Genomic DNA, 14,605 nt, shown 5'->3' with positions numbered 1-14,605 from the left:
TCCAATGCAGAGAGGGGCAGGAGTTGTCTCTCTTAAGTATACAGGCTTCGATAACTCATGATCCATTGTTTATATGGATAATAACATTTTATTAAAAAAATGGTTAACTCTTGGATTGCATAAATCTGTATATTATTTTGCTCTTTATATACTTTAACCATCTGCTGGTTATAAAATATTTGATTCCCCTTGTTCAACGCACACATTGCACTCAGAGAGGACAAAGATTTTCTTGCAACTAGTATTCTAATAATCTTAGTGTTTGCAGTCTCTCTATTTACAAAATTTCTCCTCTTTGGCAGCTATTAAGAAGAAATCCAGAGCGCCGCTTAGGAGCAAGTGAAAAGGACGCAGAAGATGTAAAAAAACATCCATTCTTCAGAGTAAGTACTTTTAAAGTGGCTGAGTAAAATTTCACATCCGTGATTTATGAAAAGCCTAGTAACCTACTGGTGTTCTTAGTGTTCTAGTAACCTACTGGTGTCCTTAAACAAGTCTGTATTTTCGAGCGGAAACCTGCATAGACAATGATCATGCATGGTCATCCCTGGTCAAAACTTGGGACTTCTGTGCTAAACTTTGTTTCACTGTATTGATGGCACTCTGAGAAGGGCACTGCTGTCCTGTCATAGATAGCAAAAAAGCCTCTGTTTGTGTTGTGGGTGTTAAAAACTATATTGGATGGCTTCATTGCCTGGCTTTCATGACCCTCTGGCTTCACTATATTAATTTATCTGGAACTAATATACAGTTAGGATTTAGACCCTGACTTTTCTGATCTTCATTGACTTGGAAGTATTGAAGCCAAACGGACAGTGTAGTTGCCAAGCACTTTCAGAAAGATCAGAAATGGTAGCATCCTTGTTGCTCTCAAGAACAAGCTGCAAGCTACATTGGCAATTTTCAATCCCTTGTTACTGAGAGGTTTAAAGGAGGATTCCATCTATGGAAAATAAAAACACACCCATATTGCAAAAACAAAAATATGCATTTATTTTTGCATTTGAGCCTGAAAAGCATTGCAACCGCGTTTGCAGTGTTCTGGCCCTTGCAGACTCGTCCTGCAGCTTAGGTCTGAACCAAGATTCAGACCTTCAGTTACAAAGATCATTAGATCATTAATCAGAAACCTTGGGTAAATGGGAAAGTGGTGTCTCTAGTTAGAGAAAAGAATGCAGCCTCTAGGTAGGTGATAAGATTGTGTATAGTGTTGCAAGAAGACAAAAGTTATTAAGGGAAACAAAGTACCAGCACAGATTAAAGCGGGGATTGAATTAAAGAATACTGGAGCTATGTGGCAGGTTTATTCAGTCACAGGCTTTTGTAGAAAAATGTCAGGCTTCTCTTTATGCCATTTTTTTTTTTTTAAAACCAATATAGCGATGTGATTGCAAAATCAATTGCACCCTTGGGAGACAGGCCTTTTGAGGTATCTGCCTAGGACAGTGATGGCAAACCTTGGCACCCTAGATGTTTTGGAACTACTTTTCCCATGATGCTAATGCACGCTGCAGTGTAGTTGAGCATCATGGGAAATGTAGTTCCAAATCATCTGGGGTGCCAAGGTTTGCCAATCACTGGCCTAGGATGTTAGACAGAGTTTGTTAGGTGTAGATGACAGGAAAAATTTAGGACCTGTTAATATTTCAAAACAACTGCACTCTTCAGTTGGCAGACATCTTTACAGATCCAACATCTTCCTTAAAGTGGTTCTAAAGCCTTAAGGTTTTTTTATGCATTCTATGCATCAAGATGAAAAACCACCTGTGCTACAGCTCCCCCCAGCCTCCCCCTTTTTCTTACCTGAGCCCGATCCAGTGGTGTGCATGAGCGCAGCGCCTTCCCCCTCCTCATTGGACTGATAGCAGCTGTGGCCATTGGCTCCCGCTCCTGTCAATTGAAAGCTGTGACACGAGGGCAGGGCCAAGTCCCGCTGTTTGTGTCATTGGAGGCAGCAGCAGGACTCGGGAGTGAGCATGCACAGGTGCCCCCAGGAAAGGCGGCCCTCCATGGGAACACCCACTGTAGTGTAGGGGCCTGGAGTGCCGGTGGGGGACCCCAGAAGAAGAGGATCGGGGCTGCTCTGTGCATAAGCATTGCTCAGAGCAGGCAATTATAGGCATGTTTGTTATTTTTATTTATATAGTTTAAAAGAATGAGGGTTTAATGCCCCTTGAAGCCTCGTACACACAATGAGAATATCGGACAAATGATCGCCCTTTTTTTTGTTTTTTTGTTTTTGCTTGCTACTCTCATCAAAAATGTAAGAAGTTACTAAAGTTAGAAAAATTCTCGTAAAACAGAAAACAACTGTAGAAGTGTTGTAATGTATTCATTCTTTTAGTTTCCAAGCATGTGTGGTCTTGATCGCTCAATTTTTTTTTTTCCAGTTGAATACTGTACTGATTTAAACAAATATTGTACGGTCTGGTATTGTACTAGAAAAAGTTTCTGTTTTGTCCCTTTTGGATAATTGTGCATAAACTCTCAAAATCTGTGTACTAACGATCAGATTAATATAGGGTTGCTTGGAAAGCGGTATTTTTCGTCCTAATTTCTCATAGTGTGTACTAGGCATTTGGCAGGAGGTTGTGCCCATATGCCTGAAGATTTCGGCTAGTGTCCCTATTCGAAAAGAAATCTACCATCTTTTGTTTAAAGATCTTCCATTTTACCTCTTGAACACCAGGCCTTTTTCTTACACTTCATACATACATACATACATGTAACAATCAGTATTTTTTTGCTAGAAAATTACTTAGAACCCGCAAACATTACATAATGGTGTTTTTTTTCAAGCACAAATGAAGGAGACTGATAAGCTGGCACAGGGAAAATAACTTGTAGCTCAATGTGAGTAAAACTAAAGAGTTGATAGTAGACTTTAGAAGAGATTGATGCTTGTGCTTCTGTTATTGACAGAGTAGAGGTAGTTGCGGGTACATGGGTTTAATTTTTTTGGAACAGCAATTACAGGCGAGTTATGGTCCCTGCATATATCTTCTCTGGAAACTGAAGAGGGTGGCGTTTTCTAAACTTCTTCTCTGTTTTAATAGAGGTGCCATGGAGAGTGTTTGGACTTGCTATGTTACTTTATGGCCGGGTATATGTAGAGCCCAGGATATAAAAATTTTACAAAGGGTGGTCAAAACTGCACATAATATGTGTAGATCTGCCCAGTACTTGAGGAGCTTAGAGGAGAGGAGGTGCCTTCAGAAAACTCATAGCTTTGTTAGGGACTGTTCCAATCCAAGCCATAATCTATTTAAACTGCTATCATCTGGTAGGCAGTAAAGGAGTATTACCCCCCATACCACCAGTTAGAAAATAGTTTTTCTTTTTTTTTTTTTTCCCCCTTGGGCAGTTTATTACATTCCGTTGATTAAAGCGTAAAATGCCGAGGAAGGTGTGCCAATGGATGGATGTGTTTATGAGATTTTATGGAGGGTTTTTTAACCACTTAAGGACTAGACTCGTTTTGGATTTTAGGTGTTTACATGTTTAAAACCGTTTTTTTTTTTTTTTTTTTGGTAGAAAATTATTTAGGACCCCCAAACATATATTGTTTTTTTTTTTTTTCTAACACCCTAGAGAATAATATGGCAGTCAATGCAATACTTTTTTTTTTTTGCACCGTATTTGCGCAGCGGTCTTATAAGCGCACTTTTTTTGGAAAAAATTCACTTTTTTGAATAAAAAAATAAGACAACAGTAAAGTTAGCCCAATTTTTTTTTTATATTGTGAAATATAATGTTACGCCAAGTAAATTGATACCCAACATGTCACGCTTCAAAATTGCGCCCGCTCGTGGAATGGCGTCAAACTTTTACCCTTAAAAATCTCCATAGGCGACATTTAAAAAATTCTACAGGTTGCATGTTTTGCGTTACAGAGGAGGTATAGGGCTAGAATTATTGCTCTTGCTCTACCGGTCATGGCGACACCTCACATGTGTGGTTTGACCACCGTTTTCATATGCGTGCGCTACTCACATATGCGTTCGCTTCTGCGTGCGAGCTCGTCGGGACAGGCCACTTTTAAAAAAAAAATGTTTTTCCTTATTTATTTTACTTTATTTTATTTATTTTTTCATTGTTTTAAAAAAAAAATTGGATCACTTTTATTCCTATTACAAGGAATGTAAACATCCCTTGTAATAGAAAAAAGCATGACAGGTCCTCTTAAATATGAGATCTGGGGTCAAAAAGTCCTCAGATCTCATATTTGGACTTAAATGCAATAAAAAAAATAATTGTCGTTTGTAAAAATGACAAAAAAAAATGCCTTCAAGACAAATGGGCGGAGCTGATGTTATGACATCGCTTCCGCCCTCCTATGGTATGGAGACGGGTGGGGGCCATCTTCGCCTCACTCGTCTCCATACCCAGGAAGTGACAGGTCCCGATCGCCTCCGCTGCTACCGACAGCTCCGGTAAGCGGCAGAGGACGCGGGAGAGCGGCGGGGGGGTGGCACCTCTTCCGCCGCCGATAACGGTGATCTTGCGGCGAATCCGCCGCAGAGACCACCATTATCGGAAACACGGCTGGCTCCTATAAAGATGGATATCTCGGTTGTGGCAGCAGCTGCTGCCGTTACCGAGATATCCACCTTCAAAGTGCCGACGTATATGTACAGGAGCTGGTCGGTAAGTGGTTATGGGTAAGTTCACCTTTACAGAAAAATCTGTACAGTCACGCTGACCTGCAACGTGGTGATCTCCCGTTCAGAGCCCCGGTTTAGCCGCCTTACGGCTCCGGGGTTTAATCTCCTAAACGTACCCCGTCAGGAGATATGTTTAAGAAGCATTTTAATTGGTCGGCGCTGTCACATGGACGGCTCCGACAAATCGGAACCCGTGTAGCCTGTCCTCTCAGGGAAGAAGGGTGAATGCTAAGGGGATTTCTACGCCTTGGACCCCGAGGTGGCAATCCTGGGGCTCAGAACAGGAGTTTGCAGCGCTGCAGGTCAGTGGGACTGGGTGGGTGAGGAGGGGGTCCTGTGTAAGTTCCTTATATTTTTCTGTAAGGTGAACTTGCACTTTAAGAGTATTTGGGAATTGTTTTTATGCTGTAGTGTGCTTTTCTATGTAGTTGTTAACCTGTGTGTAGAATTGAAAGGAACTACAACTTTATTCCATTTTTTTTTTTTTTTTAATTGAAAAATGACATAAGTGTCTCAAAACCTCGAGACCTACAGTTCCTCTGCCGCAGTGGCAGATGGGGCTAATTTTTTCATTCACAGTTCTGTGAACGAATGATGTGGCTCTGCAGGTGGAAACATTGTTGGGTGGAGTTGCTGTTTACAGAGACCCAATCGCCAACTTTAAAAATTGCTGGTAAAAGACATATTGGGTATTTTAAATGCTTACTTGCAGCACTTTTTTCTTTCCATTGACTTGCAATGTGTCTTTGAACTTGCTAGAAATTTTGACTACTCCACTAGAGTCAATTCTTTAGCACTGGCCCTTCCCGCCTTGCACACCTGAGCCCTCTTATAGGAGAGTCTAGTTACACCTCACTACAAACGCTCTGACTTTGCTGGGGCTTCTGATATCACCTGGAATGTGTTTAAGTAACTGTAATGTGATGAAGTAATATGTAAAAAACAATTGCGATGGGCCTGCCATCTAACAAATTCTGGCCTGTCTTCAGCAAATCTTACTGGTACATTTCATGTTTGTCTGTTTTGCAGCACATAGACTGGCATGCCTTGTTGGCAAAGAAGGTGAAGCCTCCGTTTGTACCTACAATCAAAGGACGGGAAGATGTGAGCAATTTCGACGATGAATTTACCTCTGAAGCCCCCATCCTCACCCCTCCCCGAGAGCCACGGTTGCTAACAGAAGATGAGCAGGAAGCGTTCAGAGATTTTGACTATATCGCGGATTGGTGTTGAGAACAAGGACACTGTGAAACTGGAGAGAACTGGCTAACAAGATGACAAAATAAAAACAGTCTCACCGCTTGTGCCATCTTCAGTTCCAGATTTATTTTATTTTTTAAATCACATGAAGATTCTTTTAAAAGTACTTTTCATTTTATATATATATCTATATAAAAATGTGTGTATATAAACTATGCGGAAGAGTGGCCACTTTCAGCGTACGCCCATTTTTAATTTTTTTTTTTTTTTTTTTTACTAGCACTGGAGCAACTTTACACCTGGTCCTCTGAGCAGGAGAACTTGGCCTGTGATACTTACATATCTGTCCCCACCATCTTTTTGTTTTGTCTCCATACCTGCAGAGAAGAGAACTTTGGGAAAAAAAAAAATGCTTTAAATTTTAACGTTAATGATTTGGGCAGCTGATTGCAATAAGCAGGTTAATTCCTGAGACATGTGTATGTATCTGACAATTTTAATATCACTCACCCTCCAGGTACCTGTTTAGAGGTTTTAATTTTAAATGTACAAAGCTGAGATAGTCTAAGTTAAATCTTCTGTATGAGGGGGCATTGTTCGTTGTGTTCCCCCCCCCCCTTTAATGGTTTTATGAAACTGCGGGACTTATATTTGATTTAGTGAAGTTTTAAGTGTATGTAAAAGCAAAACCACCCTCCCAATTTTATTTTAGTTTTAGTTTTGGTTATAGCAGGAAAGGGTTAGACCCGCTGCAAGAAGAGTGAGGTTCCTCCAGTTTGGACATATATTCTTGTGACAATTGTTTAAGACGGGAATTACCTCACCTCATCTTCCCAGTGGTATAGAGATGGCAAAAAAAAAAAAGCAGAGGGTTTTAACTTCTCTGATTTTTCCAAAACTAAAAGAAATATGTAGGCTATACATACTTTACTTCTGTGTATATGTATTTCATTGGTACCTGGATTCAGTAACTACTGAGGTGCATGCACAGTTAACTGTGTTAGTCTTCATGTCATTCCCTGTGAATCCTCCTTTTTAACCTTTGGCACAGACTATTTACAGTTCCTCAGAAGCTCTTGTATCAGTCAGTGGGATTCGTTTTGGCAAGAAACAAAGCACTGCTGCAGGTCAGTCTCTTGTTCCACCTCCACTATCACACTAAAAGGTGCTGGCCCTGCGCACAGCAGTCTTGATGTAAAGAAAAAAAATGTTCTGGTTGGCTGCACTTCTAAAACCCCCAACGTTGCGGTAAATCTCGCTAGTTTAGTGGCGTTTACCACTGTTAAAGTGGCGCTTTTCGGCCGCTAGTGGGGCACTTTTGACCCCCGCTAGCGGCCGAAGAAGGGGTCAAAAGCGCCCGTGTTGTGCCACTGCCGAAGCACTTTGCAGGCGATTCGGCAGCGCTGCCCATTCATTTCAATGGACAGGGCGTTTTGGGATCGCTGTATACAGTGCTCCTGCACTGCCCCGAAGATGCTGTTTGCAGGACTTTTTTCCCATCCTGCAAGCGCACCGCCCCAGTGTGAAAGAACTTGGGCTTTCACACTGGGGAGGCATGAGAGGCACTTCTTAGGTGTTATTTTTAGCGCTAAAACGCCTGAAAAGCGCCCCAATGTGATGGGGTCTAAAATATCACCTTTTTATTTGAAGATTTCTTCATAAAAGTACTTCTTCACAAAACAAAGCAGGGGAATGCAGCGAACGCATTTCATACTAAATCAGCACTTAATCATAGCTATGATTATGTGCTAATTTAGCGCGAAGCATGCTGGCTGTGGTTGCATTCTCCTGCTTTGTTTTATGGAGATGTACTTTTATAAAAGAACTTTTCCAATAAAAGGTGATTTAGAAGTGCAGCCAGCCAGAACATTTCTTTCTGTCCTGGAATTAGTTTGGACCTAGGATTTAAGTGGTTCCACAGAAACACCAGATTTGACAAGTAACACAGCTACTTGCCGATACCACATGGTATAAGCACTTTAGCAGTGGTGTTGCTTTTGTTAAATTTTAGGCAATGTCTGGTGCACTTTAAGCCGCTAAAAAACTGGTTGCAACTGGTGATGTAAATAATTATACACTAAAACCTTCACTATGAAGAGCTGGAATTAAACTCCTATACAATCTAGTTGTTTTTCCCTACCCCCATCCCCAAACCAGCCAGCTAACACTAGTTAACCAGGTTCCACTGCCTTTTGAAAGAATCCTATCCAGACAAAAAAAAAAACATCCTTGCAATGGGGTCCACCATATTGTAAGGATCAAATGCTTGAAAAGTCTGGGGGGTTGCAGAGGAGGAGGTGGCTTTCCCCTGGCTGCCCACTCCAGCGCTCTCTCAACCCCAAGCTCCAGTCTGTGGACAGAGCCTTTGCACCACTGTGTATGGTGCAGGGCTGTTAACCCTGTACATGTTGGGGAGAGCATGCAACCACTCTAACCTGTGACTCGAGACACAGCGACAGACCCAGTAGGGGAGTGTAGGATGTGGCAGGGAACCTGTACAGGAGCTTCTAGACACTACTATAATTTATATTTAAATGCTTACTCTCAATGTTCACACCCAGCTAAAAGCTTTAGCTTTGGTTGGAGCACTCATTTAAAAATTGATGTAAGATTTTGTCTGTCATCATTTTTTTTTTTAATATATACTGTATATTGATCTGTAGCTGTAACAGGCTTTATTCCCACTGCTCCATATGCAGCAATCTCTGCATTACTCCTCCCAGTACTGTTTGCTCAGCACAGCAATATTACAATTCTGTTTCTGAATGTAAAGGTCTCATACAGTTCCAGCCTTCTTCATGTCCAGGGCTGGAGCTGAAACAAGAGTTGCCTTCTTTTTGTGAAAATTCAGTGATTATTAGAGAAACAGATTGTTTGGTTATAATTATGCCTTAACTCTCCGTGATAAAAGTGAGCTTCCAAAAGACCATTCTCAATTTTTACCAAAGTCACTTGCCAAATACTTTGCCTTTGCCGCTTTCTAGCTTTACTACCAGCGAGTCCAGCAACACTTTGGCTGTCAGTGTCTTACTGGCTCCTGTGCCATTGGATTCATTTACTGTGAGGATTAGCAGAACAAGCACATAATATACAGTTGGCTGTCTTGAGAGAAAAATTAGGGATCTGCTAGATCTGACCACCTGCTGAAAATACTACTTGCCTGGCTGTTTAGGTCACCCAATGGCTTCAGACATTTTCAGTCACAAACCTTGAATATGAGAAAGGAGTCAGAAAAGAATCATATGATCTCTGCATACATGTTTGAGTTTGTGACCTAAAGTATTAACATAAGAGCGGTCTGTGTGTTTGTCTCAGGACTAATTTCCTTTGAATATGAAATGTCATAGGTCATCTGCTTTATGTTTGTATGGAACACTCATGTAAAGTGGCCATTTCTATACATATAGAAATGAGGAGGTGAACAGCCTCTCCTTTATCCATTGTACTGTCCTGTACAGCAGCACAGCATGCATGAGTAATGAAAAAACATGGGATCTTTATCAAGCGTTAAGCTGAAGTCCTGGAAAACTAAAGGCCCTAACGGCTCATGTATGTTTACTAGGACTGGGTAAATCAATTTTACTTACCTGATCCTCCACTCCTGCAGGTTCCTTTGTGCTGCTAGACTGGTCCCTGCAGCCTCTTCTCCCCTACTCTCCGGTGGTCTAAGGTCCTTGGGCATCCTCAAGAATGATGTACGGCCCATAGCCCTGCATTGGATGTGAGGATACCAAGGGACAGGGGGAGCGTTGTCTGCCGGGGGGGGGGGAGTGGAGGATCAGGTAAGAAAGTGTTTTTCCTGTCCCCTAGTGGCTACAGCCCCACTACAAGGCAGGACTTTTAGTTTTTCCAGATTTAGGTTTGTAAATAGAAATGAAGTTTATAAATATTAAAGCTGAACACCAGAGAAAGTAAAAATCCTTCTTTGCAGTTTGGCTACCTGCAGTGCAAGTTGGTTAAATGCTCATTTAGGTTTACGGGAACAAGAAAAGCAGTTTTGCTTACTCTATCCTCCTCCTTTCTGTAAGCCCGATCCCCAAAGCCTCTTCTCCATAATGCCCTAGCAGTTGCAGGTCCTCTGACATCATCAAAACCAATGTAGTCCCCATAACCCTGCATTGGACATGGAACAATCTGCCGGAGCAAAGGGAAGTACAGGCTGCTGGGAAAGCTGGGATCAGGTAACTAAAACTGCTTTTCCTGCTGTCCCTAGACCCAAAGCATTTTTAACCTTTGCAATATGGGGGCAAAGGTGTGTGTTTGGGTTTTTTTTTCTTATACAACTGCCCCCCATCCCCCCAACTGGTGTTTGGACTCCAAAGAGTGCTTCTGACTGCCAAGACTCCCATCCAGTGTTGGAGGCGACTGTTGGCTGACTCAAGAGCTGCACTGCTTCAGGGGTAGAACAGTGGTGATATTGCTAGTTCTGCACCAGAACTAGTCCTTCCTTTTTTTGGCAGCAAGGCTGTGGAAAACTTCAGTGCTGAACAGTATTCGCAACTATGGCAAGAACCATCCTGGCTGGTGCCCTTTAACCACTTCAGCCCCGGACGGATTTGCCCCCTTCCTGACCAGGCTATATTTTGCGATACGGCTCTGCATCACTTTAACTGATTGCTTGGTCGTGCGACATGGTACCCAAACAAAATTTATGTCCTCCTTTTTTTCCCCACCAATAGAGCTTTCTTTTGGTGGTGTTTGATCATCTCTGCGTTTTTAATTTTTCGCTCTGTAGACAAAAAATTACAATTTTGAAAAAAACACTATTTTGTACTTTTTGCTATAATAAATATCCCCCCAAAAAATGTAAAACTAATTTCTTTCAGTTTAGGCTGATATGTATTCTTCTACATATTTTTGGTAAAAAAAAATCGCAATAAGCGTATATTGGTTTGCGCAAAAGTTATAGCGTCTACAAAATGGGGAATATATTTATGGCATTTTTATTTTATTTTTTACTAGTAATGGCGGCGATCTGCGATTTTTATCGGGACTGCGAGATTGCAGCGGACACATCTGACACTTTTATCACTAATTTGGGACCATTGACCGAGTTCCAGAGCTAAAAATAGCCGCTGAATACTGTATAAATGTCACTGGCAGGGAAGGGGTTAACACTAGGGGGCAATCAAGGGGTTAACTATGTTCCCTAGGTGTGTTCTAACTGTAGTGGGGATGGGACTGACTAGGAGAGGAGACCGATCGGTGGTCATACTTAGTATGACCACGACCGGTTTCCTCTCCCCTACGAGAATCGGGATGTGTGTGTTTATACACACACATCCCGTTCTCGGTCTGTAACGAGCAATCGCTGGTGGACATAGCGCCCCCTGTGCACGAGCATCAGCTCCGGGGACATGCTGCGTGCGCCTGTTATATCGTCTTAAAGAGCCGACATATAGCTACGGCGATTTGCGCAGCCGTGCCAACCTGCCGCAGTATAACTGCGGCGGCTGGTCGACAAATACTGCCTACTCCAGTCTAATCTGGTTCACATATGTATGAACAGCGTTTCAAAGATGTGAGAAAAGTAATTGGGTCGCAGTGAATTGTATCGCAGCTTACGTGTGAAATCAATCTGCTCTTTGTTTATAGAAATGAAAACTATTCTATCCTGCATGTGGTGAACCGAACCCGGATGGCAATGAAATGTGTTTGTACAGCAGTGTTTTTGAACCTTTTTTTCAGTCAAGGCACCCTTTAAAATTATGGACAGACTTGAGGCACCCCATTCTAAAATGTAAAAACTATTCTAATAGCTTTCATATAATGCAGCATTCACATGCAGGACACCCAATGGTAGAGGTGATTTTATTCTTCCAAAGCAAATACACTTTTGCACACTGGTACTGACTAGTATTCCAATGTTTCTCTTCTCCCTCAAGTTCTCTCCATCAGTCAGCTTTTGTAACCCCAGTGCTAAGGGAGAGGGGCACAGGAGGGTCAAACAAGGAGACATCTTCCTTATTAACTGATGTCATTGGTTAAGACGCCAGTGTCTAGAAAGGCTTTGTGTAGCTAAGAGGCAGGCTTGATCCAACTGCTGGCTTGTATACAATATTTTTTTTTTTTTTTTTTTTTTTATAAATTTTTAGGCATTTTGCCAAGGCACCCCTGAAGAAACCTCAAGGCCGGTGTACAGAAAGACTAATCCTTACAGTAAGGGTACTCGGTTGTTATTGTAGCCAGTGGAACTGGAGGCTGCTGTAATAGTGGGTCTCAATTATTAGTGTCCCACCATATTCTGAATGCCAAGAGCAGACTGATCAGTAACGCAACATGCTCAAATGTCATAGCAGAAATGTTTTCTCATGTATTTTTTCAGACTGTATTTATTTTCTTTTTCCATACACTGCTGCATTTCCAATGTTTTTATCTCTGTTTCAATTTACAAAGTGTTTTCCCAGTAATGGTGAATGAGATGTTTTTTCTATTAGGAGGCAGCACGTATTTATGGAAATGAGGCGGGCATCATGATTGTGGCCACAAATACAGAAGACAATATCAATATCCGTATGACTTAAAATACACTAATTGTTGCGACCCACTGGATTTCGGAACTTATAGCTTCTGAGGGTGAACGCAATATGATGTAACAGAATGTAAAAAATATTTTTGATAAAATTGTATATTTTATAATCGGAACACTAATTGTAGATGTACCTCAACGTTTGTTGTTCTGCCTTTTTACTGGCTGGGAGTTCAGCAGATTCTTGGACCCTCTTTAAAGTAAAGAGATGAAGTTTTTGTATTTGTTTTTTTTTTTTTTTTTGTTTACTAGAGACCAGAAGCTAGTAAATGTGTATGTCTAGGGACTTGTCTTATATTTCCTTGGTCCGTCTGGGCTGTTCATAGAAAAGATGATGGAGCACCCAAAGTACCCCAAGCTTATTACTCATATCTACACAACTATTTCAGTTCTATTGAAAGTTATCATTACTACACCTTGAGGCAGCACATTTGTGATTTGCAGGCCATACATGTAGAAATGAATGATCCTAGATTCAGTCATACTTTTTACTACAAGAAAAGATTGTTTTAGGGTGAATTTGACAGGATTTTCTATCGGGGCCAATTAATTTTTAAACCTATATTTTTATCAGAATTATTGTATTGAATTGATGTTTTATCTCATATATGGACTGCTAAAGACCGCAGCCCATTGGCTGTATCGCTCAATTTCTTACAGTCATTAGGGAATCTTTTACACCGACACAGTGGGGCACATTCACTGTGGCCCCTAAAAAGCCTAAACACTAAATAGAATTTTGGCTTTCATTCTTAATTACTCCATCTATACCTTCTATTTCACTTTTTAGCTGATGGTATAGATCACACATAAGCTTGTACTGTTTAGTACTCTATGGGGATCCTGCTGTAGCGTGCCCGCCCCCCCCCCCCCCCTCTTACTTGCCTTAGATAGCAAAGGGGTTTCTCACTTGTGGACCCTATCAGGGAGATCTTGTCACTTTTGGTCTTCAATAAAGAAGTTGATGGGTTAATCAGCTCATCAATATACCTTTTCATGAGGTATGACTCCACTAATCATCAACTAATAAACCTCTCAATATGAATGCAGTATATCACACTAAATCACACACAATTTGTATAGGTATTTATCATTAAGCTGGTCTAACCAGTGAATTGCATTATGTGAACGCGCCTAATGCATGAACTGCCCCAGTGCTATGTATGTAGTCATGTGAAGAGTATTGTATGGACAAAGGAAATATGAGTCGAGTCTTGTACTGTTTTTGTTTTTAGATGCTGTGCTTTTGAGGTGCATTTTTTTTTCTATTTGATTGTTTTATGTAGTAAGAAAGTGTGCAAACAAAGCTTTTTAGTATTTTAACTGACAGATTATCATTGTAAACCACATAATGTACAGAACTTGTAGTTTAATGGAATCACTAGACATTATAAGCCAGGGTATGTCACAAACGTAAGCTCAAGAAGCACTAATTTTAGAAGGGTTTTTTTTTTTTTTTTTTTTTTTTTTTTTTTTTACAAATATCAAATATTTTTAGGCAATTTATGATTTTAAACCCTAGATTGTAAATATATTTTGCTATAGCTGTAAGTGGCTGCTAAAGCACTTTGTAAGAAAATTAGAGTATTTTTAGGCTGGTACACTATGCATTGATATTAAATGTGCCTTTAAGAAATGTCATTCTACAACAGAGTGTTTTTGCAGTCATCGAGTCATATGAATGCACAAATTAAAACGTTTCAAATAGATTACAAGTCTTGGCTTTGTTTATTTAAGGGCACACATTAAACATTAGAACTTTGCCTGTGTGCTGTATTGTTTGAATAAGATACAGATTTCTTTTAAATGCAAGTATTAATAGACCTTGGGTTAACGGCTCTTACCTTCAAGCTCACGGACACGTCAACTGGGTGGCTTCCCTAAATCCCTACCCTACTCCATGAAACTTCAGTTTTGTGCTAGTGTTCTATGGTGATGGACCTTTCTTCCTTCACGGAGGAATGACTCTTAGCTTAATTTAGGTATTTTTGAATAATCTTAAGATAAAAAAGAAATCTAAATCAACTCCTGCCTTCTGATGCCAAAAACAAAAACCGTGCATGCGGATCGGCACAACCTCTGTAAATCTTGGAAGCTGGATCCCACACTGTGAGGATGACTTGTAACGTTGCTCCGGGAAATGAATCTTGCATAGGCACTGGTGCAACATGTGTGGTCAGCCGCAGGGTCCGTCCAGGGTCATGGTCCATCT

The 14,605-nt window shown here is 41.0% G+C and overlaps 1 protein-coding gene across 1 annotated transcript in view; it reads left to right on the top strand.

Annotated features, from left to right (window-relative positions):
• Nucleotides 1-14,102, top strand: part of PKN2 (protein kinase N2) — a 184,404-nt gene extending 170,302 nt beyond the window's left edge. The window contains exons 21-22 of the mRNA XM_073593186.1: nt 303-383; nt 5,694-14,102. Coding sequence (XP_073449287.1) covers nt 303-383; nt 5,694-5,897 — 285 coding nt within the window. The 3' untranslated portion in view covers nt 5,898-14,102. The remainder of the gene's footprint in view (nt 1-302; nt 384-5,693) is intronic.
• Nucleotides 14,103-14,605: the final 503 nt, after the last annotated feature.

This window comes from Aquarana catesbeiana, linkage group LG07 (assembly GCF_042186555.1).
Source record: "Aquarana catesbeiana isolate 2022-GZ linkage group LG07, ASM4218655v1, whole genome shotgun sequence".
Classification (NCBI taxonomy): domain Eukaryota; kingdom Metazoa; phylum Chordata; class Amphibia; order Anura; family Ranidae; genus Aquarana; species Aquarana catesbeiana.
The sequence above is the reverse complement of the archived record's forward strand: the minus strand, read 5'-3'. Positions and strand labels throughout refer to the sequence as shown.